At 53.8% G+C, this 21,696-nt stretch overlaps 6 protein-coding genes across 6 annotated transcripts; 3 read left to right on the top strand and 3 right to left on the bottom strand.

Moving 5' to 3' along the window:
• Positions 1 to 436: 436 nt before the first annotated feature.
• On the top strand, positions 437 to 1,231 carry INS49_006065 (uncharacterized protein; the record flags this gene model as incomplete). Its single annotated transcript, XM_043166840.1, has 2 exons — positions 437 to 499; positions 575 to 1,231. 2 exons carry the CDS (start codon positions 437 to 439, stop codon positions 1,229 to 1,231), a joined length of 720 nt encoding a protein of 239 aa, XP_043027984.1.
• Positions 1,232 to 1,908: 677 nt separating this feature from the next.
• Positions 1,909 to 5,182, top strand: INS49_006064 (uncharacterized protein; the record flags this gene model as incomplete). Its single annotated transcript, XM_043166839.1, has 5 exons — positions 1,909 to 1,958; positions 2,015 to 2,124; positions 2,178 to 2,557; positions 2,611 to 2,917; positions 2,973 to 5,182. 5 exons carry the CDS (start codon positions 1,909 to 1,911, stop codon positions 5,180 to 5,182), a joined length of 3,057 nt encoding a protein of 1,018 aa, XP_043027983.1.
• A 1,311-nt stretch (positions 5,183 to 6,493) lies between these two features.
• INS49_006063 (uncharacterized protein) lies at positions 6,494 to 9,277 on the bottom strand (the record flags this gene model as incomplete). The annotated part of the gene is made up of 1 exon (XM_043166838.1): positions 6,494 to 9,277. The coding sequence occupies one exon, from the start codon at positions 9,275 to 9,277 to the stop codon at positions 6,494 to 6,496; it is 2,784 nt and encodes a 927-aa protein (XP_043027982.1).
• A 774-nt stretch (positions 9,278 to 10,051) lies between these two features.
• Positions 10,052 to 11,182, top strand: INS49_006062 (uncharacterized protein; the record flags this gene model as incomplete). Its single annotated transcript, XM_043166837.1, has 3 exons — positions 10,052 to 10,264; positions 10,375 to 10,959; positions 11,021 to 11,182. The coding sequence occupies 3 exons, from the start codon at positions 10,052 to 10,054 to the stop codon at positions 11,180 to 11,182; spliced, it is 960 nt and encodes a 319-aa protein (XP_043027981.1).
• Positions 11,183 to 11,535: 353 nt separating this feature from the next.
• INS49_006061 (uncharacterized protein) lies at positions 11,536 to 13,307 on the bottom strand (the record flags this gene model as incomplete). The annotated part of the gene is made up of 4 exons (XM_043166836.1): positions 11,536 to 11,673; positions 11,797 to 12,567; positions 13,063 to 13,245; positions 13,293 to 13,307. 4 exons carry the CDS (start codon positions 13,305 to 13,307, stop codon positions 11,536 to 11,538), a joined length of 1,107 nt encoding a protein of 368 aa, XP_043027980.1.
• A 3,245-nt stretch (positions 13,308 to 16,552) lies between these two features.
• On the bottom strand, positions 16,553 to 17,454 carry INS49_006060 (uncharacterized protein; the record flags this gene model as incomplete). The annotated part of the gene is made up of 3 exons (XM_043166835.1): positions 16,553 to 17,138; positions 17,188 to 17,345; positions 17,404 to 17,454. 3 exons carry the CDS (start codon positions 17,452 to 17,454, stop codon positions 16,553 to 16,555), a joined length of 795 nt encoding a protein of 264 aa, XP_043027979.1.
• Between the last annotated feature and the right edge of the window lie 4,242 nt (positions 17,455 to 21,696).

The following is a 21,696-nucleotide window of genomic DNA, read 5'->3' as shown; positions in this document are numbered from 1 at the left end:
ATGCGCCAAATGCTGGAACGGAGAAAAGAGGAAAAGAAAAGCTGAAGAACGACCAAACTTTTTGGCAAGGGTCCGTGATAAGATAAGCCGCCTGGTAAGTCGGCCTCGGGAGGAAGCTAGGTACCTAGGTACCTAGGTGGGGGCTGATGAGACAGCCCAGAATCCCTGCTGCCAGGGCCGTCTTTGCACTGCCCCAGGGCACCCGCCAACGTCACTCACCCAGTTGCCCAGTCACTCTCGCCAATCGTTGGACAGGCACCTCTTTGACGCATGTGGGTTGTTTGCTGGATTGCCTTCCGAACGATCAAACCCACTCACCGACACCACACCGACGCCGCTCAACTTCATCTAAATCTAGCTGTTGACCACACACGTTTCACCTCCAAACCGCTTTGGAACCCGACAAGATAGCCTAGCAACATCCGATTGATTCGCGATGGCGGACTCGAACGCGCCCAAACCCTCCAGCAGCGTCAAGCTGGTGCTCCTCGGCGAAGCTGTGAGAAGAAGACACCATCCTGTGCAACGCACCCTGATGAGAATTCCCAACTGACACATTCTCTCCAACCCGCAGGCTGTCGGAAAGTCGTCGCTCGTCCTCCGGTTCGTAAACAACGACTTCCAAGAAAACAAGGAGCCCACCATCGGCGCCGCCTTCCTCACCCAAAAATGCAATCTGCCCACGAGAACCATCAAGTTTGAGATCTGGGACACAGCCGGCCAGGAGAGGTTCGCATCCCTGGCCCCGATGTACTACCGCAACGCCCAAGCCGCCCTCGTCGTCTACGACCTCACCAAGCCCACATCCCTCATCAAGGCCAAGCACTGGGTGGCAGAGCTGCAGCGGCAGGCGTCCCCCGGCATCGTGATCGCGCTGGTGGGCAACAAGCTGGATCTCACAAACGACGGCTCGGGCGAGAGCGGTGCTGGCGGCGAGGCAGCAGCGGGTGGCGATGATGCCGACGACTCCGGTGATGCTCGGAAGGTGTCGACCGAGGAGGCCAAGGCGTATGCGGAGGAGGAGGGGCTCTTGTTCTTCGAGACCAGTGCTAAGACTGGCACGAATGTCACCGAGGTGTTTACGGCCATCGCCAACGCCATCCCGGAGACGTCACTGAAGAGCGCCAGGGGCCAGGGGGCATCTCAGGCGGCTGGAAGGGGAGGCGAGGAGCAGCGGGTCAACCTCACCGGTCCACGGGACCAGGCCGGCAAGGAGGGCTGCGCGTGCTGAAGCTGAGGCGGAACGGGGCGGTTATCCGAGATGGAGGTTTTCAAATGAAGCATTGCATTTTCTTCCTCGCAAAGGATGTTTGGAACTTGGGGTGATAGAGCAAGTCTCGAGGGCAGGTCACTTGGGCGTAATACGTCTTGCGGTTAGCACATTCCCGTCACTGTAGTCAAGTAGCGAATGTAACTACTTATTTCCCCTGATGGATCAACATTCTCAGCTGCTCGTGTGCCGAAGAATGCCAACACCGCTGCCCACAAGCCTCGTTACAAACCGGCCGAATGTCATGCTGGTGCTGGGCGGTTGGCAAACGATAAACCCCTCGCCCCTTCCCGCTTCCCCCAACTGACGGCGATAGCGGGTGGGTCGGGGCGCGGAATGGCTCAGCGCACAGACCAGCTCCTCCCAGGTGTCCATTTTGGCGACCTCTTCCAATTTTTCGAGACGCGCGCGCTCTACTTGCATTGCCGCCGCGGTACTCGACAGGGCACGCTTTATCTCTACTCAATATTTCCCAGGCTGCGTACCATCGAGATACGGCGACGAAGCCACAATCGTCCACAGATGGAGTACTCCCCCGCCACGATTTGAGCACCACCGTCGGCGTCTTGTCACCGCGCCGCCAGCTCGTTTTGCGCATGCGAGCAATTCCAACATTTCAATCCTTCTGATCGCAAACCATGGCGGCAGCCTACGTGACGGTGACTCCTGCTCTGGCCGAGCTCATAAGGTATGCTCACCATCTTGGAGCACCTTGTACGACGCAGAAGCTGACACCCACTCTAGCTCGCTGCCACAGGATGAGGTCCCAATCAAGTTGCGCTGCGCTATCTGCAGCAAGCTGGCTGTGAATGCCTTCAGAACACCCTGTTGCGAGCAGATGATCTGCGAGAACTGTGAGTATTCCACTTTCCACAGGGTGAGACCTTTAGCCCGCTGACAAGGACAGGCAAACTGGCCCTCCGGTCGACATGTCCCGTTTGCGAGCACACCCCAATGTCGGCTGACGACTGCAAGCCTAATAAAGCTCTTCGAATGACGACCAAGGCTTTCCTGAAGACTGCCGAGAAGAAGCGAGACAGCTCTCAGGCGAAGGAATCGACACCAATGACACCCGTCGATGCGAGACCTACCTCTACACCGACCGTATCCGATGACAAGCCACCCGTGGAAGACGCCAATGCAGAAGTTGCGGCGGCCGTCGCCACCCAGGAGATACAACAAGAAGGCGAGCAACCTCCTCAGGCGGATGGCCCTCCCGCTGAGCAGAACGCCGCTCTCGACACCACCGAAACGAATGCGGAGCACACATCTGCTACTGAAGTTGAGGTTTGTGCAAGCCCTGTTCGCTACACACCTGATCTGTACTAACTCCGCTACAGAACGAGCCATCGGGTGAGCAGGTGTCAGGGGAGGCTGAGAACCCGGAAGACAACCAAACGGAAGAGCAAAACGAACTGAACGAGGAGAAAGGAGACGCCGAGGCAGCCTCAGAAGAAGCAGATGGCGCTGAGAATAATAAAGACAACAGCCAACAAAATCCATCCTTCCCCAATGGCCTTGGCCTTGGCGGTGGCATGAACGGATCGTTCCCCAACATGAACTTCGGTGGTGATTTCAACCAGATGCAGATGATGATCGCCATGCAGAATGGCATGGCGCCCAACTTTGGCGCGTTCCCCATGATGGGTAAGCAAACATGTGATCACATTCACAAGAGACCCAGACTGACAGAGTCATCCAGGAATGCCAGGAATGGGCATGGACCCTTCGATGATGAACATGTACCAGATGAGCAATGGCTTCGGACCAGGCATGGACATGAGCATGATGAACGGCGGCATGGGAGGGTTCAATGGTAGCATGGGCGCCGATGGTAACTGGAACGGACCGCAATCGTGGAATAACGGCCAGAATAATTACAATCATCCAAATGCTTCAGGCATGGGTAACGGTGATTATGGAGACTTTAACTCTGCCTACCAAGCAGGATACAATCAAGGTAATTTTGGCCCTCACAACCAATTCAATGCCTATCGCGGGAGGGGCTTCTATCGAGGTGGCCGAGGATTCCGTGGCCGCGGGAATTTCAATAACTTCGGCCGTGGGGGTTTTGGTTATGGGCAACAGGGGATCCAGGGCCAGAACTACATGAATCAGCAAGATGGCTCAAACATGATGGACAAAGCCCCAAATGGCCCTCAACCGCTTCCCAACGTATCATCGGGTGAAGGCGAAGGGGACAAGAGTGTCGATGAGTTCGGTCGTACCATCCGCCCCGAGGCGAGCCAGGACGGCGTGCAAGATGCCGACAAGACGGAGTCGGTAAACGAGAATGGAGACGGCAACACTAAGTCAGAAGCTTCAGGAGCAGGACCAGACAGTGCGGCCGGCCCCGGCCAGCCCTACGATGCGGACAAGGCGGCCTCAGGTGGTAGCGGCGTCGGCGGTGGTGACCCGACTTTCGCGCCGAACGGCAATTTTGTACCTGCAGACCCAAGTATGAGACCAGGTTCAGGACCGCCTTTTGGCGTCAACCAAGCTCGCGGTGGAAACTTCGGGGTTATGCCGCCTCCGGCAGCCCCTGTGCCTGACGTACCTCTTAATGCACCCAAGGGACCAAAAGCTATGCGTCAGGGTCTGCCAAACACCAGCCTGCTTAACCTACGAGCCAGAGGATACCAGATTCCCGGTGGCGAGAACTTCAAAAGGGTCCAGAGCCCTAGTACTCCAGCGAATGGCCTTGGCACTCCAGTTGACGATGAACGTGAGCACCATAGATCGCGGAGTAGTTCTCCGCGTAAAGGGGACCCAGAGCAGCACCGCGAGCGAAGCGCGAGCAGAAGCAAAGGCAGCCGGGACCAAGAACGAGACAGGAGCCGCCACCGAGACCGACATGGCAAAGATGGCGATCGCTCCGAGTCTGCAGCTCCCTCGCGCAGCCGTAGTGGTGAGCGTAGGGATCGCAAGCGCAAGAGCCGCCGAGACCACTCCGCCTCAGACGGCGAGCGAGACTACGACAGGGAACGGCGCCACCGCCACCGCCGCAGTAAGAAATATCTCGATGAAGAAGAGGAACCTAGGTCACGATCGTCCAGGGACGAGAAATACGGCGACCGGTCCAGGTCTGCCTCGCCCGCTGGTTCGCGCAAGGCGAGCCACCGCAGCAGTCGCAAGGAGCGAGACTCGGAGAAACGGCGGGATCGCGACCGAGACCGCGAGAAGGACCGAGACCGCGAGCGGGATTACACCGATGATGATCGGGATTACAAGCGCAAGTCCAGCCACCGCTCATCACATCGGGACAGAGACAGAGACCGCGACCACGACCGGTCTGACCGATCTGACCGGGACAGGGACCGAGAGAAGGACAAAGACAGGGAGCGAAGGCGAGAGCGCGACCGTGAGCGTGACAAGGAGCGCGAGAAACGGCACAGCAAGCGGTCTACCGCCGAGCCACCGACACCGACGGAGCCGGCAGAGGACGTGAAGCCATTCAACCCGCCCACCGGCCCCAGGGGCAGCATATCCAAGAACTTCTCGATATTCAACGCGCCGAAGGGCTTCGAGATCAAGGGCGCGTTCGCCAAGAACTCGACCAGCACACCCTCTTCCTCCGCCAAGCAGCCGCCCTCCGGCCCCGCCGCAGACAGGGACCGGGATCGGGACAAGGGGAGGGACAGCCGGCGATCCTCGTCGGCGTCGGCGTCCAAGCCGTCGGGGCTCGACCCCCACGCGGCGGAGCGCGAGCGGCGCAACCGCGAGCGCCTGCTGAAGGAGACGCAGCGGCTTGCGCAGTTTACGGGGCTGAAGCGCCGTAGCGCCGAGGACGCGGGCGGGGGCTCCGACGCCAAGAGAAGCCGGACCCGCAGGGGCGGGCAGGTCGTCGACGATGATGACGAGGCCAGGCTGAAGAAGAGCGAGGCGGAGAGGGAGGAGAGCAGGTGGGGTTAAAGAGAGACTCTGGCCAGCGAAAGCGTCCCGTCGCAAAGGAGGATCCTCCTCCTTGTAATGGCGAGAGTGCTTGGGCTTTGTGGCAGGGATGTGACAGAATAGAGAATGAGAGTCACATATCAAACTCAGCAAGTGTTCCGGCGGGTGGATGCCTGGCAAGGCCTGCTTTTGAAAGCCGCAAATTAGATGTAAGGGCATTTCTACTGAATGCCTTGGTCAAATACGTTATCCTCGCATGGCGTTCTCCACAAGCATGGGGGGGGGGTTGTTAATTTGGAGGTTCAGCACATGGCACCTGTGGCCCATTTCGGCGAGGGGCAGGCAGGGCGCTCGTTATCCGAGGCAGCCAGTCCAGCTGGGACTTTGGTTGCACATGTTCATGGGGAAGGCAAAGACGCCAGAATGCAAGGGGCCCCTTACCTAGGTAATGACGCGACACATTCGCGATGATCAGCTTCAGGATGCGGGCTAGCCGCAATCGAATAAACGATTTGCTCCATATCAGTCTGGTGCGTTCGTGTGACCTGGAACAAGGAGCGTCTTAGTGATGTATTGTATGCCATGCTTTCAAGGAAGAGTATTGTTTATTAGAAGTGGTCACTGTTGAGATTTCCCTCAGGGAAGACCAAGTAAGTGCTTTCAAGCGCCGCCTGCCTGCTCCTTACGGTACTCGTTTCACCAACCCACACTGAGGCCAAGCGTGTGATGTTCAGAATGTGCCCAAGGTGTCCGTCGCAGGAGCTGTAAACCTCCTTACAGAAGACGGCGGAACATATTAACGCAAGCGACTTAACTCTCGTTTCTAATGGGAACAACTGTACGCCAGGGAACCAGCATTTGGATATCCACATTGCTCGCGGTTGAGTAGACACAGGCGCACAGGGGAACATCTCACGGATATCAAATCCCAGTGAAGTATACTTGACAGAATCATCATACCCCTCACCAAGAAGTTTCTCTACGATACTTGACGCTATAAGAAATCATAGCGGTCACACTGGATGAGAATGCGGGAAATAGGACTTTACGTTTTGGCACGCAATGAGACTCTGTGTTGTAGCAGAGTCGAACAATCACTCAGTCACCGATGGTCATGGTCAATGGATCTAGTAAACGCTACTTGATGTATTATCTGGGACAGTGCCCTAAGTACAACAAATAAACAAAGCTCCTGACGCCATACCCATTTTTTGTAAGCCCATTTCATTCCCATAAGACTGGGCTGAGAAACCCCCATGCGTCGTAGCTCATCATGCTCATAACAATTTCAAAGCTCCCGCTTCTATGTCTGCCTTTGCACAGCAGACACTTTTAGTCGTAAATGTCCTCATCCATGTCATCCCCGACAATCTCCTCCACGGCATCTTCCTCGTCATCCACTGACATCTCCTCTGAGTCTGAGTAATCGCTATCGCCGTGGTTTGGAAGGACAGTGATCTTGTTGTCAATCAGTTCAACACGGGCAGTCTCGCCGTTCTGGATGTTGTTCTTGAGAATGAGCACAGCCAGCTTGTTGAGAACCTCCTTCTCAATGAGACGAGACAGCGGCCGAGCACCATAGGCAGGCGAATATCCGGCGTTGCCGAGGTAGTCCTTGGCTTCCTCGGATACCGAAATGCGCACATTTCGGTCATTGTCGTTGAGACGCTTCTGGATCTCGCTGATGCGTAGGTCGACGATTTTGCGAATCTCCTTCCTGGTGAGGCGGTTGAAGATGACTGTCGAGTTGATGCGGTTCAGGAATTCAGGTAGGAAGTAGTTCCGCAGGGCGTTCATGACAAGCTCTCGAGTAGTCGGGTCGATCTTTCCATCCTTGGCATTGGGACGAGCCAGGTACTCGGCACCGAGGTTGGATGTCATGACGACAATGCAGTTGCGGGCATCGACAACACGCCCTTGGCCATCAGTGATGCGACCGTCGTCCATGAGTTGTAGCAGGACTGTGAGAATCTCCTTCGCCGCCTTCTCGACCTCGTCGAAGAGGAGGATGGAGAAAGGCTTGCGACGAAGGGCCTCAGTCAGTTGGCCGCCTGCGTCGTGCCCAACGTAGCCGGGCGGGGCGCCGATCATCCGGCTGAGTGCGTGTCGTTCTTGGTACTCAGACATATCGAACCGAATCATGGCCTTAGAGTCGTCGAAAAGGAACTCAGCAAGAGCTTTCGTAAGCAGCGTCTTACCCGTTCCAGATGGACCACAGAACAGGAAACTAGGTGGCTGGTTGGGGTTGCTGAGACCCGAGCGCTGGAGACGGATGGCATTGGAAACAGCCTGGACAGCCTCCTTTTGGCCGACCACGATCTTGCCAAGCGCACCCTCCATCTTGAGCAGCTTGTCCTTCTCAGTGGTCTTGAGGCGGGTGACTGGGATTCCGGTCCAGCGGGAAACAATCTCGTTGATCTGGTCAGGTCCGACGACATCGGTGATCATGGAGCCGCCGCCATCCATTGGGTTGGCGTGCAAGGCAGCGTCTGCGGCAGCCTTCTCCTTCTCGAGCTTCTTGATAGTAGCTTCCTGCTCGGGAATGGCGTAGTACTGCAGGTCGGCAGCTCGGCCGTGGTCACCGATTCGGCTCATTTCCTCCATCTTGACCTTTAGCTGGTCAAGCTTCATCTTAGCCTCCTGGATGTCCTTGCCACGCTTCCTCTCGCTCTCATACTTCTCACGCAGAGGGCGCAGCTCATCCTCGACATTTGCAGCGTCTTGCTTGGCCTGCTGCAGACGAGCCTTGGACGCGTCATCCTTCTCGCGCGTCAGAGCGTGGATCTCAATCTTCAGTTGTCGCAGTCGTCGCTCGAGACTATCGATGATCTCAGGCTGAGACTCTCTCGCCACTCGCACAGCAGCTGCCGCCTCATCGATGAGATCGACGGCAGAATCTGGCAGACGACGAGAAGTGAGATACCGAGCCGCTAGGCTTGCAGCGGAGACAATGGCAGCGTCGGCTATGTTGACACCGTGGTGGACTTCGTACTTCTCCTTCAACCCTCGAAGGATCGAAACAGTCTCGGGGATCGAGGGCTCCTTGACGACGACTTGCTGGAAACGACGCTCGAAGGCAGCGTCCTTCTCGATGTACTTGCGGTACTCAGCCAGTGTTGTGGCACCGATACAGTGCAGCTGACCACGGGCAAGCATGGGCTTCAGCAGGTTGGCAGCGTCCATTCCTCCTTCTCCTGAGGAGCCGGCGCCCATGAGAAGGTGAATCTCATCGACGAAGAGCACAATCATGTCCTTGGACTCCTGGATCTCCTTGAGGACGCCCTTCATCCTCTCCTCAAACTCACCCCGGTACTTGCTGCCAGCAACCAAAGCACCGACGTCGAGCGAGAGCAGTTTGCACTGGGCCAGGTTGTCGGGCACATCGGCGTTGACGATCCGCTGCGCCAGACCCTCGACGACAGTTGTCTTGCCGACACCTGGCTCGCCAATGAGGACGGGGTTGTTCTTTGTCCTACGGGACAGAATGCGGACGACTCTCCTGATCTCCTCCTCACGGCCGATGACGGGGTCGATCTTGCCTTCCCGTGCCATGGCGGTCATGTCGATGGTGAACTTGGCCAGGTTCTCAGACTCCTCCTCGGTGTCAGCCGTCTTGGAGTCTACCCGCTTTGTGCCACGGATTGCTTGTACGGCATCCTGCACAAGCTTTGCCTTGGGGATATTTGCCTCCTTTAGGCAGTTAGCTATGGCAGAGTCCTCAGCCAGGGCGGTGATGAGGTGGTCGACGGCGATGTAGGTATCTTTTTGGACCTTTTGCAGCTCCGTGGCCTTGCGGAGGACGGTGTTGAATGATGGGGCCATGGAGACATTCTCCGGGGGTGGGTCCTGACTGGGCAGGCGGACGAGCGTCTTCTTGAGGGCCCGGTCGAAGAGTTGTGGGTCACCATGTGCTCGCTCGATGACCTGCCGCATGAGGGTGCTGCTGATAGAGGTAGGGCCATTCTGCTGATCCTTGGACTGATCTGGGGGTGGCTCAAGAAGAGACACGGCCAGGTGGACTGGAAGGAGTTGGCTGTGTGCGTATTGCTCTGCCAGGGCCATGGCGTCCTCCAAAGCCTTCTTGGCTCGATCCGTGAACTCCATTTTGGAATTCATGATGAATTATGTTGAGGTCGATGTGATGCGTGAAAGGAAAAGAAAATGTATGTACGTGTTTGCGGAGTGTATGGGTATCAATCAGCAATCGTATAGTCGAACGTTGCGTAAATCAAAGAACAGAATTAGTGAAAGTGAAGTGATTATGGACAGCGTTTGCTGGTGTTCTTTGTGATGGTCTTCAACACTTTGTAAAGTGAGAAAGAAGTCATATGTCGTTGATGAAGAAGTCAGAGTTGCCTGGAGCTCTCAGGTGCGATAGATTTATCCTGGTTGCGCAGTGGAGTCGTGGACTTGCTCAGAATGACCTCGAGGAAATTCCAAGTTTCGATGTGGCCGACTGCGGTCTTCCACCTGAAGCTGGCAGTGGCTGGCATGAGCCGGCACAGGGTGGGATGATACCAGTGCCTGCTAGAGCTTGCTCGACGTCATTGGCAGGCAGCATCTGGAACCATCTGGAACCTGCGGGAAGCTGCGGGAAGCAACGGCCCAGGCCCCCAACGACCTCCAACGGCCAACCCAGCAGCTTGGGGTAACCCTCCCCGCAACCCGAGAGAGAGGCCCCCCCCCCAAAAAAAAAACCCAGCCTGCCAGATCAACCCTGGAGCCCAGCCATGATCGATAAGCGATAAGGCATGTTAGTCCCCTGGAAGATCTGCTTAGCTAAGGAACATGGGCGTCTGGAAATTCTGCTTCGGCGCGTCGACGGCCAACGAGGGCGAACACACCTGAGACCTGGGCCCCCCGCGACCGACCTCCACACAACCAGCCGCCATGAAGTCCTCGCCGGCATCCGTGGTCGGCATACTCGGCCGACTGTCGACCGGCGTCTCCAGGGTCAGCATACGGCATGGCCACACGACGCCGAAGCGCAAGCCGCCGCGGCACGAATTGACCGGCTTCAAGAAAGGCGTCGGCGAGCAGATCTGGGTGCACCACCACATCGCCCAGGGCATGATCATCTACACACACGAGCCCGAACTACCAGTACGATAGCACCCCTGCTGCATAATTACACACCCCATAATCAATTGGCCCAAGGCCGGCTGGATTGGACCTACCCTGAACTGACACTTTCCTCTTTCCCGCACCTGCAGCGCGATTCCCACAAGGGCCTCTCCCAGATCCCCTACACCGTCAAGAAGCAGAAGCCAGCAGCGCTGAGGAGGGACTACTGGGCCCCGCTGTGCCTGATCGAGGTGCCCAGGGGCCTCGGCGCCGTCGGCCGCAACGTCATGCAGAAGCTGCGCGAGTTCCGGCACCGCCACGAGCTCGAGTGGGGGTGGCAGGCCGAGGAGCTGCTGTCCAAGTCCCGGAGGGACCGCGGGGTGCTGATCCACAACCAGAGGTCCAACGCCGTCGCCGACATAGCCGCAGTGCTGGCCGGCGCGGGGAGGGGCAACAAGATGTGGACGGCCGAGACTGCGGCAGCAGAGGCAGAAGCAGAAGCTTCAGAGGAGGCCGAGGCTGAGTCCCAGCCGGCGGGCGCGGCGGAGCCCGAGAACACCGACGAGACGACGGCTGCGAATGGGTCATCGAAAAAGTCAAAATCCAAGGCCAAGGCGAAGTCGAAGGCCGTGGAAGCGACGGCTCCGAAGACGCTCGTCAAGGCCAACATCTACTGGTCCAACGACGCAGACCAACACTGGGCCAGCGAATGGACGGAGAACGTTACGCACTCAGTTGGACTGCCCGAGCACATCACAAACCCCAGGGTTCAAGACCAGCTACTTGTTGGAAGAGCAATGGGAGGAGCTCGAGGCCAAAGATGCCAGCCACGCCCAGGGGACCGTTGTGGAGCCAAACGCGGCGGCAGAGCAAGAGGAGAAGCCGCAGACCAAGAAGGGATGGCTGGGCTGGCTGGGAGGAAAGAGTGGGAGCTCCTCGCAAGAGACTAGGGTGTAGTATACAGGAGAAAGGAGGGACAGCGGAAAGTGTCACGTGTGCGCAAGCAAAACCACCAAGAACATATTGAGGTGTGTCCATACGGACAACAGATATCCACTGTATCGTAAAAAGTCCTCATGTTAAGCGACATGTGGAAAACGCTACTTTAGAAAGCCGAGGACAAGGGAGTTCGTTCCCTGTAGTCGACTTGGCGCTTTGTAAGAACAATTGTTTATGTATATCCGAAAACCATGCCACCGTGAGTAGTTGCAGCACAATAGCAACCTTGTGTCCCAATGCGCTCATTATTCATCAAACCAGCAAGAAGCAGAAAGCAAAAAAGCAAAGACATAAGTTCCCCAAAGTATGCCTTAGACCTTGATGGCAAAGGACTTGAGGTACTCATAATCGGCGACATTTGCGTCGACCGTCTGCCTAATTACCCGGGCAGCGTCCTCGCCGTACTTCTTGCGCCATTCCTCGTTCTCAGCCTCGACGGTGGGGACCTTCTGCAGCGGGGCGAACAAATTCACTAGTCAGCCTCTGTTCTCCGCGAAATGGACGCCGTAGCGGGTACGCTTATCTACTGGTCGGTCTAGGGGCCAGGGGCAAGAAACAATGGAAAAACTCACATGATGACCCGCCCTCGGCCGGAGGCACGTGCTGTCGATGGCGTCGTGGTGGAAGCCGTACCACTTCTTGAAGGCCTCGGCGGCGTACTGCTGGTTGTCCTCGTCGCCCCACTGCAGCATGGCGGGGCTGTAGTCGATGCCGACCTCCTTGCAGTAGGTCTTGAGGATGGCCTCGGGGTTGTTGAGCAGGTCGTCGGCGTCGATGACGGTGATGGAGCAGCGCTCCGAACCCACACTCCGCTCGCTGCTCGTGTCGTTGAGCGCCTCGTCCAGGGGAGCCTCATCGCCGGCCTTGGCGGGGCCGATGATGCCCTGGTCGAGCAGGTAGTCGAACAGCCTGCGCAGCTCGTCGTACCCGGCCTCGGAGGGCATGAACTCGTCGAAGCCCGTCAGCTCGCTCAGAGGCGGGATCGTGCACCGGTAGTAGGACGGGATGGACCGCCGCGGGTGCCGGATCAGGAAGGTCCAGTGGAAGCCGCGCAGCATCTCGGTCGGCATCACCGTCGGGTTGTCCTCTTCGGCGTTGTCGTTTGTCGGCCCGTTGACGAAACCGTTTGTGTGGGCGGGCGCAGCAGCGTCGTCGCCGTTTGTGGGGCCGTTGACAAAGCCGTCTGTGTGTTCTGCGCCGTTGACGGACTGGCCGTCGTTGCTGTCGTCGTCGGAGCCGTTGGTCAGGTTGTGGCCGCCGACGAGGGTGGGAGCAACGTTGGCGGGCTTGCCGTTGGGCGGGAGCAAATAATGAGCGATGTCCTTGATGAAGACACGCTTACCCTGCTGATGGTAAGTATCTGAGCATATCACATAGCTTGACATCTCCGAGAGTGGTCGGCTGAGGCAATTGCCTGCTTCGCATCGCTTCGTTTCGCCTCGATTCGCGATCGCATCACGTCGCATCGAACGGAGGGACGCCTCCTGGTGGGCGGCGCCCATTTGGGATCGCACAGACGGAGCGGGAGGAGCAGTACGACCTGATCTAGGGTCGAACAACTAGGCTCAAAGATCGGCTTTTCGGTGGCCACGAAAGCAGGATTCACCAACCAAGACCGGCAGCAGTTTCGCCCACATCATGGTCTCTCTCAATCGAGCACGAGCGCACTTGCGCCCGAAGCAAACAGAGAGCGAGAGCCAGAGGGTATCGAAACGCAGCCCAGCTTGGCCGGGAGCACAGAGGGAGGAAAACAAGGCAGATCCGGGTGGTCTCAAAGCCGAGGGGGAAAAGAAGGTGGAGGCTCAGACAGCAAGAAGCTGGGGAGGGTTGGATCGAACCTCTTTGCTGTCGTTCTCGAGCCGGTCCATGATGGTCTTGTAGGTCGACTTGGAGAAGCCGCTCTTGACCCTAGCCTCCTCATCGTCGGCGAAGCGCTCGCTGAGGCGCTCAGGGCCGTAGTAAAAGGCATCCCCAAACGGCTCATGGGCGGTTTGCAGGATGTCACGGCGTGTCATAAAGACCTGTGAGAGGGGCGGGAAAGGTCAGCTTGGGGGGTTTGTCCACTAACTGGCGAGCACGCCATTTCAGGGCCGGTATTGCCATCGCGGAATGAGCCCCCAGAACCCTGGACGACGGGATCTGGCAGGGCTGTGGATATGCACGTACCCTTTCAAAGGCGGTTGAGCACGCACGTGGGTGCGTTGCCATAAATATAGGACGATTGGCCATGGTGATCGTCTTTGTTTATATGTATCTTTACAATGGGATGTTGTCGTGCTGATTTGGATCTGGATGAGCGGGCAGGCTTGGGACACTCTGGGAGAAGCGATGAGAGGGGACTGAACAAGATGAGGAATAAAACAACAAAGATTCTGGCACGCAACGGCTACGAGCGGGCAGTATGGCTACGATTATTTATACCAGGCACTGACTTGCCAACGAGTGGGCACGGCCGTCGCTGCTGTTCTGTTCCGTTATGTTATGGCTTCCTCGCTCCTACCCGGCCCAGGTTCAGAGATACATGGCAAAGGGGCGAGCAGATGGGCCCGAGGAAGGTACATGGCATCGCCCACGACGCACCACGCAGAGGCCCGTGGAAATCTAGATGGTACATCTGGAAGGTACATGTGGGAGGTACATGTGGATGGGATGGGAAACAGATGGGGGAAGGAGCCCGTCGTATCCCACCCGGCCGCTGCCCATATCTCAGTTGCCGCCGAGACACCGGGCTGTCGCACTCCCCTCCCAACCGTGTCCAGCAAGCACCCAGATGGATGTCGGAAAGAGGGTACCTGGGCGGTCCAGGAGGGCAAGGTGCGCAGGCAAGGTCTGCTGCTAGTTTCTGCAAGCGGCATGGGGGTTCTGTCGTCCGTCTGCGGGCCGTGGGCGAGGCTAAGGACGTCATTGTCCTGCTGCTGCCCCCCGCCCCCCTCGGGCCAAAAGTATCTCTTGTCGACAGATGTGGTTGGGAGGCTGCCCTGCTGAGGGTGAGGTATACATCATGGAGTGGTCATCTTGACCATGATTTCCTGGCCCCATCGACATGAAGACCCTGCAGCCCCCTCATCGCCCACCCCTCGGCCGTGGGGCATCTTTGAAGGGACTGACGGGGCTGTGGAACTGATGGAGGGGTCGCCCGCCCAGGTGGGCCGCCCAGACGTCGGACGGTGGGCCATGGGGCCCCTGTCCAGGGCGCGGGAATAGCCTCTTTGCATGCCAGGGCAAGAATGTCACTGTTTGGCGCATCTGGGTGGCACAACGGCACCGACATCCGTCAAGACGACTCAAGGATTCCAGGTACCACATCTGCAGTACAGAGACTACCCATATTATCAGTAGGACTAACAGTATGTGGTCTTCACAGCTATGCACTAGAGATACTGGGCCCTACCACCACTAGCCCCCTATGATCTATCACAACGACCCTCCCAAGCTCTCGCTCCATCTTTTGTCTAACAGTAGCCCAGGATTCCACCCCGTGGCACGCCTATAAGATGACACCAAGGCAAAACTAGGACAAAAGCCTGCAAGGATCAATCTGGTCATGATGGATGCACCCGAAAGTTGACCGAGGGCCGCCCGGTAGATTCCATGGACGGTACTTGCCCATGTAAAATCCCATGTAGAACTTGTGGGCCGGCTGGACGGCAAACCGAGTTTTTCTAACGGTATTTTGTTGTCCGCCACGACCAACAGGAGAGGCTCAGAGTCGAATTGGATGATGCTGCCTGGGTGGACCATTGTTGCAATGATTTGTTCTTTGTCTTGTCGGGTTGTCGATACTGTCCGTTAGTATGGGGCAGGTACAGAGTATATACGTATATGTAGTTTGTGTGTATCTGTAGTCGAGTATCATATGCAGCAGGTCGAAAGGAGGGGACCTCAAACCTTGCTATGCTTGCAGGGCGTCGCATCCAGGTGTGGGGGTTCCCATTCCAAGGCCAAGTTCCAGATCGAATGGTGCCCCTCACAAGAGATGGAGGCGCTCGCGAGACGGTGCATGTGCTCCCCTCTCGAAATGGTCTGTCTGCTCGTGATTTGATCGTCATCCCCAAAGGGACCTATTCCACGCGAGGTTCCTGCTCTCTGCTCACCCAGTCACCTAACTCCCCGTTCCACATGATAGATTCGGGTATGTAGGTGGCGCATGAGAGTTGCAATCTTGACACCACGGTTTGCACATGCTAGCCACTAGGCCTGTTGTCATCTGTGTCGAGGTCTCTCGCCCTACCTGCCGCACTGGCTTATGTGCTAAGAGTCGCCTAGAATTTCCACGGCGCATATGCGGATGCAACCACTGAGACTAGACTATGCTCTCATTGCTCGTATGCAACAAGGCTGGCGTAGTGTTGCCGCAGCTCGTCGTCGCTGAGTTTTCGAGCCTTCGTTCTGGCAGCCATGGTATGGCGATTCGAGGAAGTTCGGCAGAGTGATCCCCTCTGTCTTAATCCCGCGGAGGTGGATCGTTGTGCGGTGGAACTGCGCTAAAGCCGTACGCCGTCCACGGCGCATTGGGCCCCGGCCAGGCCTGGCAGGGAGCTGGATGGGGGTTTCACGCAATCACGACAGGCTTCACCAACGCGCATGTCGGGTGTTGGAATCACCGTGCAGCATGTGGGGAAGCCAATCCTTCGCTGGAACTTCACTCCCTCACCAACGACCAGCGCCTTGGCTCGCTTCCTCAAATCGTGCAGTTGTCATTCGATGAGACTTGTCGGTCGCTCCCTTGACCAGCCGGCACCGGACCTGTACCACATATCGCATTAACATAATGAGCACCGTCAAGTACCTCGTGATATAATGACCACGAATAGGGGGACTCCCTCCTCGAGCATTAACATGATCGGGTATGAGCTTGGGAGCGGTAGGCTTGTGATAAATGACCTATCCCCGGCCGCCGAACATTTCCGTATATGCATCAGGTGGATTGCGCGTCCGAATCATGAATATACTCGCGCACTTGTCGCTTTCATCAGGTTTCTCCGGTGTGGACAGACAGGTTTGATCGGCAGAACTCCATTGACAATCCTACCGAGTTCTGTAGTCCTTCCAAGGTCAGCTGGGCTCGGGGGAAGGCATCGTGCCACCGTATATTGTTCGACTTCGTGTAGGTGGGAGGTGAGAGGGCAGCAACCAGTCCCGACTGCAGTAAGGCTCGATTGATGGACAACGACGCCGACGATGTGTCACCCAATCCGAGACATTGCTTTCCTGGCGGTGTAAGCTGCATAATCTAGGCCTTCGCCAATCCGAAGCCAACGCGGGCCTGGCGCCCTTCAATCCTTGTGGAATACTCCGTAGACAACATTTGTGGCCCCTCAAATGAATCTAGTCGATTCTGCCCCAGGACCAGATGTTCAAGCCCACCTTTATGCCCTGGGTTACAGGAAGACCCGCATGCCATGTCTCCTCCCAGCCTCTGCCGGTGCCGTCCGGCCTAAAGTTCTCCCAATAGACCGCGTTGCCAGAGATGGGCTTGAAGACAACTCCATGGCTGGCGGTGCCATCTTGAGCAGTGACAACCTGGTCGCATTCAACGAAGCGACACCACCTCTCATCGAGGCTCGGGCGTCTCAGAAGAGGGAACTCCGTGCCGCCACCAACACGCTCACCACCGTCGCCGGCGGATGCATCAACCCAGGCCATGAAGCTACTCACCCGGCCCCATCCCCCCCAAGATGAGCTCCAGTCGAAGTGGTGGCTGTAGTGGCCGCCTGGTCGGTACCGCTGGGTGCGCAGGCGCTCGATCCAGACCTCATGCCGCCAGCCCTGGAAGGCCCTCGCACGAGCCTCAATGCACCTCACCCCGTCCGAGCGAGGAATGAAAGCAACCTCTGAGTCGCGGACGGTCTGGTCGCGATGGGTCTCCGCACCGCCGTCGTGGGTGATGGTCGACGGCTCAAAGACAGGCTCACTGCAACTCCAGTCAGCAGGTTTTACACAAACTAACTCACGCAGCTCACCTGATGTCGAGCAGGTGAGACCTCTCGCCGGCCGACAGGAAATTCTCAATGTAGACCACGAGCGGCTCCTTGGAGAAGATGTGCACTGAGTATGAGTCGCTCGGGCACTGCAGCGTCTGGTTCGTCACGTCCTCGAGCGCCAGCAAGGTCTCGTTGACCTGGGGCCGTGGGGTCCGCCGGATCAGCGGCGGCGCAGGGGGAGAGCAGTTGCGTGACCGGGTTGTAGAGCAGGACGAACGCCAGGACGGCCACAACGTAGGAGAGCATCGCTGTTTGTTGGCCCGCTCTACGGACGGGTTCTGTTCTGCTCTCTCACTATTTTCGTGTGATCGATCGCTTCCTCTTCGCTAGCCTTCCTTTTCCTCATTCAAGGCTTCCGTGTATCGTATGAAGAGAGATGGTAGATATCGTATATCGTGCACATTCCACCTCAGCCAGGCCGCGCCAGCCAGCACTGGCCAGCCGGCGCCAGCTGTGGAGCACTCGAGCCGAGTTCCGCCTTGGGCATTGCCCAGTCTCTCTCCGTCTCGCCCCCTCGACTTCTCCCTGCAGGCCCTTTTCACTAGGACGTCGAGCTGACCGAAACTAATCATGCCACTGCAGCTGGGAGGCACGAGCTTAAAGCCTTTTTGGGGCATTTCCAAGCTTCTCCCTTGTATCTCCCACGGCCGACAGCCTAGACAGTCATGTACAGCAAGCCGCCGAACCGCAACTGCCTGTGGAACCGGCCCGTCCCAAATACCTGGGCCAGATCGGCACCGAGTGCCGGAGCAGAGGTACCAGGACCAGGGCGGTACTAGCCAGCTCCAGGACGTCCGTAGCTCACCCGGCGCACGCTGGTGGGTCTCTACTTCTGCCGTCCCCTCTGTGTGTCATTCTCCATAGACTATTTAGTCTTGTACCCAGAGCTTCCCGCCACGCGGAGAGATCTGTTCCACTTTTCCGGCATTCGGGAGTCGGCTGCGGGTCAAGGACGGGAAGGTGACAGCATGCACTCACAAAGCATGTCACTAAGCCGTGTTCCACGACAAGTATCACGGGTCAAATCACATGTTTCACAGGCTCTTGCAATGAGGCGTAGAGAGGATTCGGTCCCTTCCCTCTCCTCCTACTCTCGCAGTATGCCGTTCAGTGTGCGTCAATAGTGACAATGTCAGAATAAAATCATGTTCTTCCTCAATCACCAAGGCTTGATGTCTCACCAAGCTCACAAGTACTGTACTGGCCATTAGGAGCAAATGTGGACTAGATACTATACGAGATATACAGTTATAATCATAGATCTATATCGGGATTATGCAAGGGCAACCACTTTTAGCTGGAGCCCGAACTTGTATGGTTGTGTCATAGAAGTCCTACAAAAGATGGGGCATGCCCACGTGCCCATACCCAGGTGGCAGAATATGTAACCCTATTGGGGGACATTTACGTATCTGAATATGCATAAAAGCTCGAGCGGGGCCTTAGTAAAGCCGCCAGCTAGTTGAAGAACGGCTGATGTACGACATTGAGCATACCGGTGGTTCCGCAAGACTAGCATCTCGTTGCGTTCGGGCGAGAAGACGGGATCTGTGAGTGGAGATAGGGTAGCTTATTGTGGACTCGATGCTAAGCTTTGATACATAGTACAAGTTGCTTGCTTATCGAATGTTGTGAGTGCGTAGTGTTGCAACGCTAGCATACAATGCGGTGACAAGGGAGGTGTGGCTGTCTAGGTGTTCAGACGCGCTTGCTGGAGGGTTTGGCCATAGAGGATGAGAAACGTACTGATGGACGTGTAGTTTGGAGAAGATTGTACAGACTCTTCTCTCTTAGGAGAATAGTGTTCTGCCACTTGACCACCTTGGTTGGTGCATGGCTAAGTATAGCACCTCCTTCGGCCATGCTGACTGTACGTTTCACACCGGAGAACTCATATACACTGTTTGTGCCGCTTTAATCAATTAAAGAGACTGAATATATGAATTGTTTGGTTCACAAAACTTTAGCCAACGGTAAGCACGGCGTGATCTTGCCCAACGACCGAGACAGGCTCATGGCACATGTGATGTGGCATCTGCCGGTCGAGACCCTTCGCCATGGTTTGAGACACCAATTTACTTCGATCCAATGAATTTATGTATATCTAGGTATATCTGCCAAGAAAGCATCGTACGTCCAGGTCCCTAATCTGCCAGGACCCACACGCATCCATGCCCACCCGGGCGCTTAACCATGCACTTTCTTTCACGTGACCATTGATGTACTGGCAAGGGACGAGCCGCCCGCGGTGCAACGGCATATTATCATCCGGGAGGATGGTCCCAAGTAGTCACGTGGACGTTCTTGGCTCACATGTCGTCGAGGTGGTGACCACAACAGGACTGTGAGACTGGGCAACCAAGCACAGACTAACCCCAGATCCATTCCGACAACGCGAACTTTTGCCAATGTAAAAAGATCATCCTTATCTATAGTGTACTCTAGGGTCTTTTCGGCAATGAAGGGAAACATAATGTTCCTCGCTAGTTTACAAAGGAACTTGGGGAGTCAGGTGGCAGTGTGTGGTAATAGTAGGCAACCAACGTCCCGACCAATCTTCCTATGTTTACACTATAGGCAGCATGCTGCGAACACATTTCCTTGAAGGGAGGCAGAATCTAGTTTGAGTCGAAGATGATATAACTCATCCGGTAGCGATGCCAAACATCATGGATATCAAAAGTCTTATCTGGAGTAAAGCTGCAATATCTCCGCAGCGCTGTCAAAACCGATGCCTTGATCCTGGAGTCGACGATACATGTTAAAATAATTGTGACTTGAGTGCCGTGAGATAATACGGCGATATCAATGTGGCCTGTGTTTCCCAATTGCGTGTCTGTTGCTGCAGTGCAACATGCTGTGAGGAGTTTCTCAGTGAGAAGGCATTAAAACAGATGCGGATCACGAGCCACCAGACTTCAGGCTCCCATTTCCCTTGACGCATTTGTATTGTGCACACAATCCCTGTTTCATTCATTGCGTCCTGTCAGCCCTACATAGTGTTGTAGCCTCCCAACATGGCAGCTCTCAATCGATTTGGGTCAAATTCCCGGCTGTGTTCATTTCCGCCTTTTGGAAGTATTGGCAAGTACGACCCTCGCACTCAGAAGGCTACTTTAGTTATCCCCTCCGGGGCACATAGCCTCTTAGAACTTAAATAGAATAATACCAATATATAATTACTTCCCATATAATTATCATACATATAAGAAACCTATTAATATTAATTAATAATTATAAGCATTATAAATTAATAAAATAAAAAAGATAATCTTATAAGGATTTCCTTAACCTAAAAATTATATCCTCCTTATTAATAAACGTTATATAATAATAATTGCTTCTTTAAATCTCTTTATATTATTAAACTCCTTAAATAAATATTATAAAGATTAAATAAATTAAGTAGCATTCCTTATAATATTTATATATATATTTATTGTTATTTAAGAAATATATATTTATTATATATAAAACTTTATTAAAAATAAACTTATTATAAACTTATCTTTAACTTCTTTTTAAAACCTAATAAAACTTAATAAAAACTTTATTTTATTAATAAATAAAGCTTATAATTATTATAATTATAAAGCTAATATAACGTTATATTATACGTAAATATAAGTTATGCATTATGCTTTTAATTAATATAAAAGGACTTAATAATAAGAAAAAACCTTAGTTTTTAAGGCTTAAAAAAATTAATAACTTTTTCTTTTTAATAATTATAACTTGCTTATTATTAAATTATTATTATTAACTTGCTTTTAAATATTACTTATTTTATTAATATTTCTTTATTTTATTAATCTTATTTCTTATAATATTTATTATAAAAACTTATAAGCATAATTAATAATATTAAAAAGCTATTAACTCTTATTAAAGAGTATATAATTAATAAAATGCTTACTTAAACTTTAATTAACTTAGCTTATTATAAATATATTAACTTAAAATTATAATTTATAGCCCTTATATAAAAAGCATTATTAAAATACTTAATTATTTATTTAATAAGTATTTTAGCAAGCTATATATAATAAAACCTTTATAATAATAACCTTTTTATTACTTATTATAAGGATTATATAATATAAATATAAGTAATATTTAAAGTATTGCTAAATTCTTATTAATAATATTTAAAAGTCTTTCTTTAAATATAAAGCATTTATATAAAATGTAATAATTAACTTATAATATTATAATTAATTGCTATAACTTAAGCTAAAAAAAGATTAAAATAAATTAATAATAAGCTTTGCAATACCTTATTAACCTTAAAATTAAGCATAAATAAATATTATATATAACTTTAAAAATAATAATAATTATTAAAAAAATAGTTCTTAAGATAACTTTTATTATTATTATTAGCTTTAAGTGCATAATTATAAAACTTAAACTTAATAATATAATTTATTAAAAATTAATATAACTAATAAGGCTTATTATTATTAGCAAAAAAATAAAAATAAAGCT

Source organism: Diaporthe citri (genome assembly GCF_014595645.1).
Source record: "Diaporthe citri strain NFHF-8-4 chromosome Unknown scaffold_2, whole genome shotgun sequence".
Classification (NCBI taxonomy): Eukaryota; Fungi; Ascomycota; class Sordariomycetes; order Diaporthales; family Diaporthaceae; genus Diaporthe; species Diaporthe citri.
This window is presented reverse-complemented; position numbering and strand designations above follow the sequence as displayed.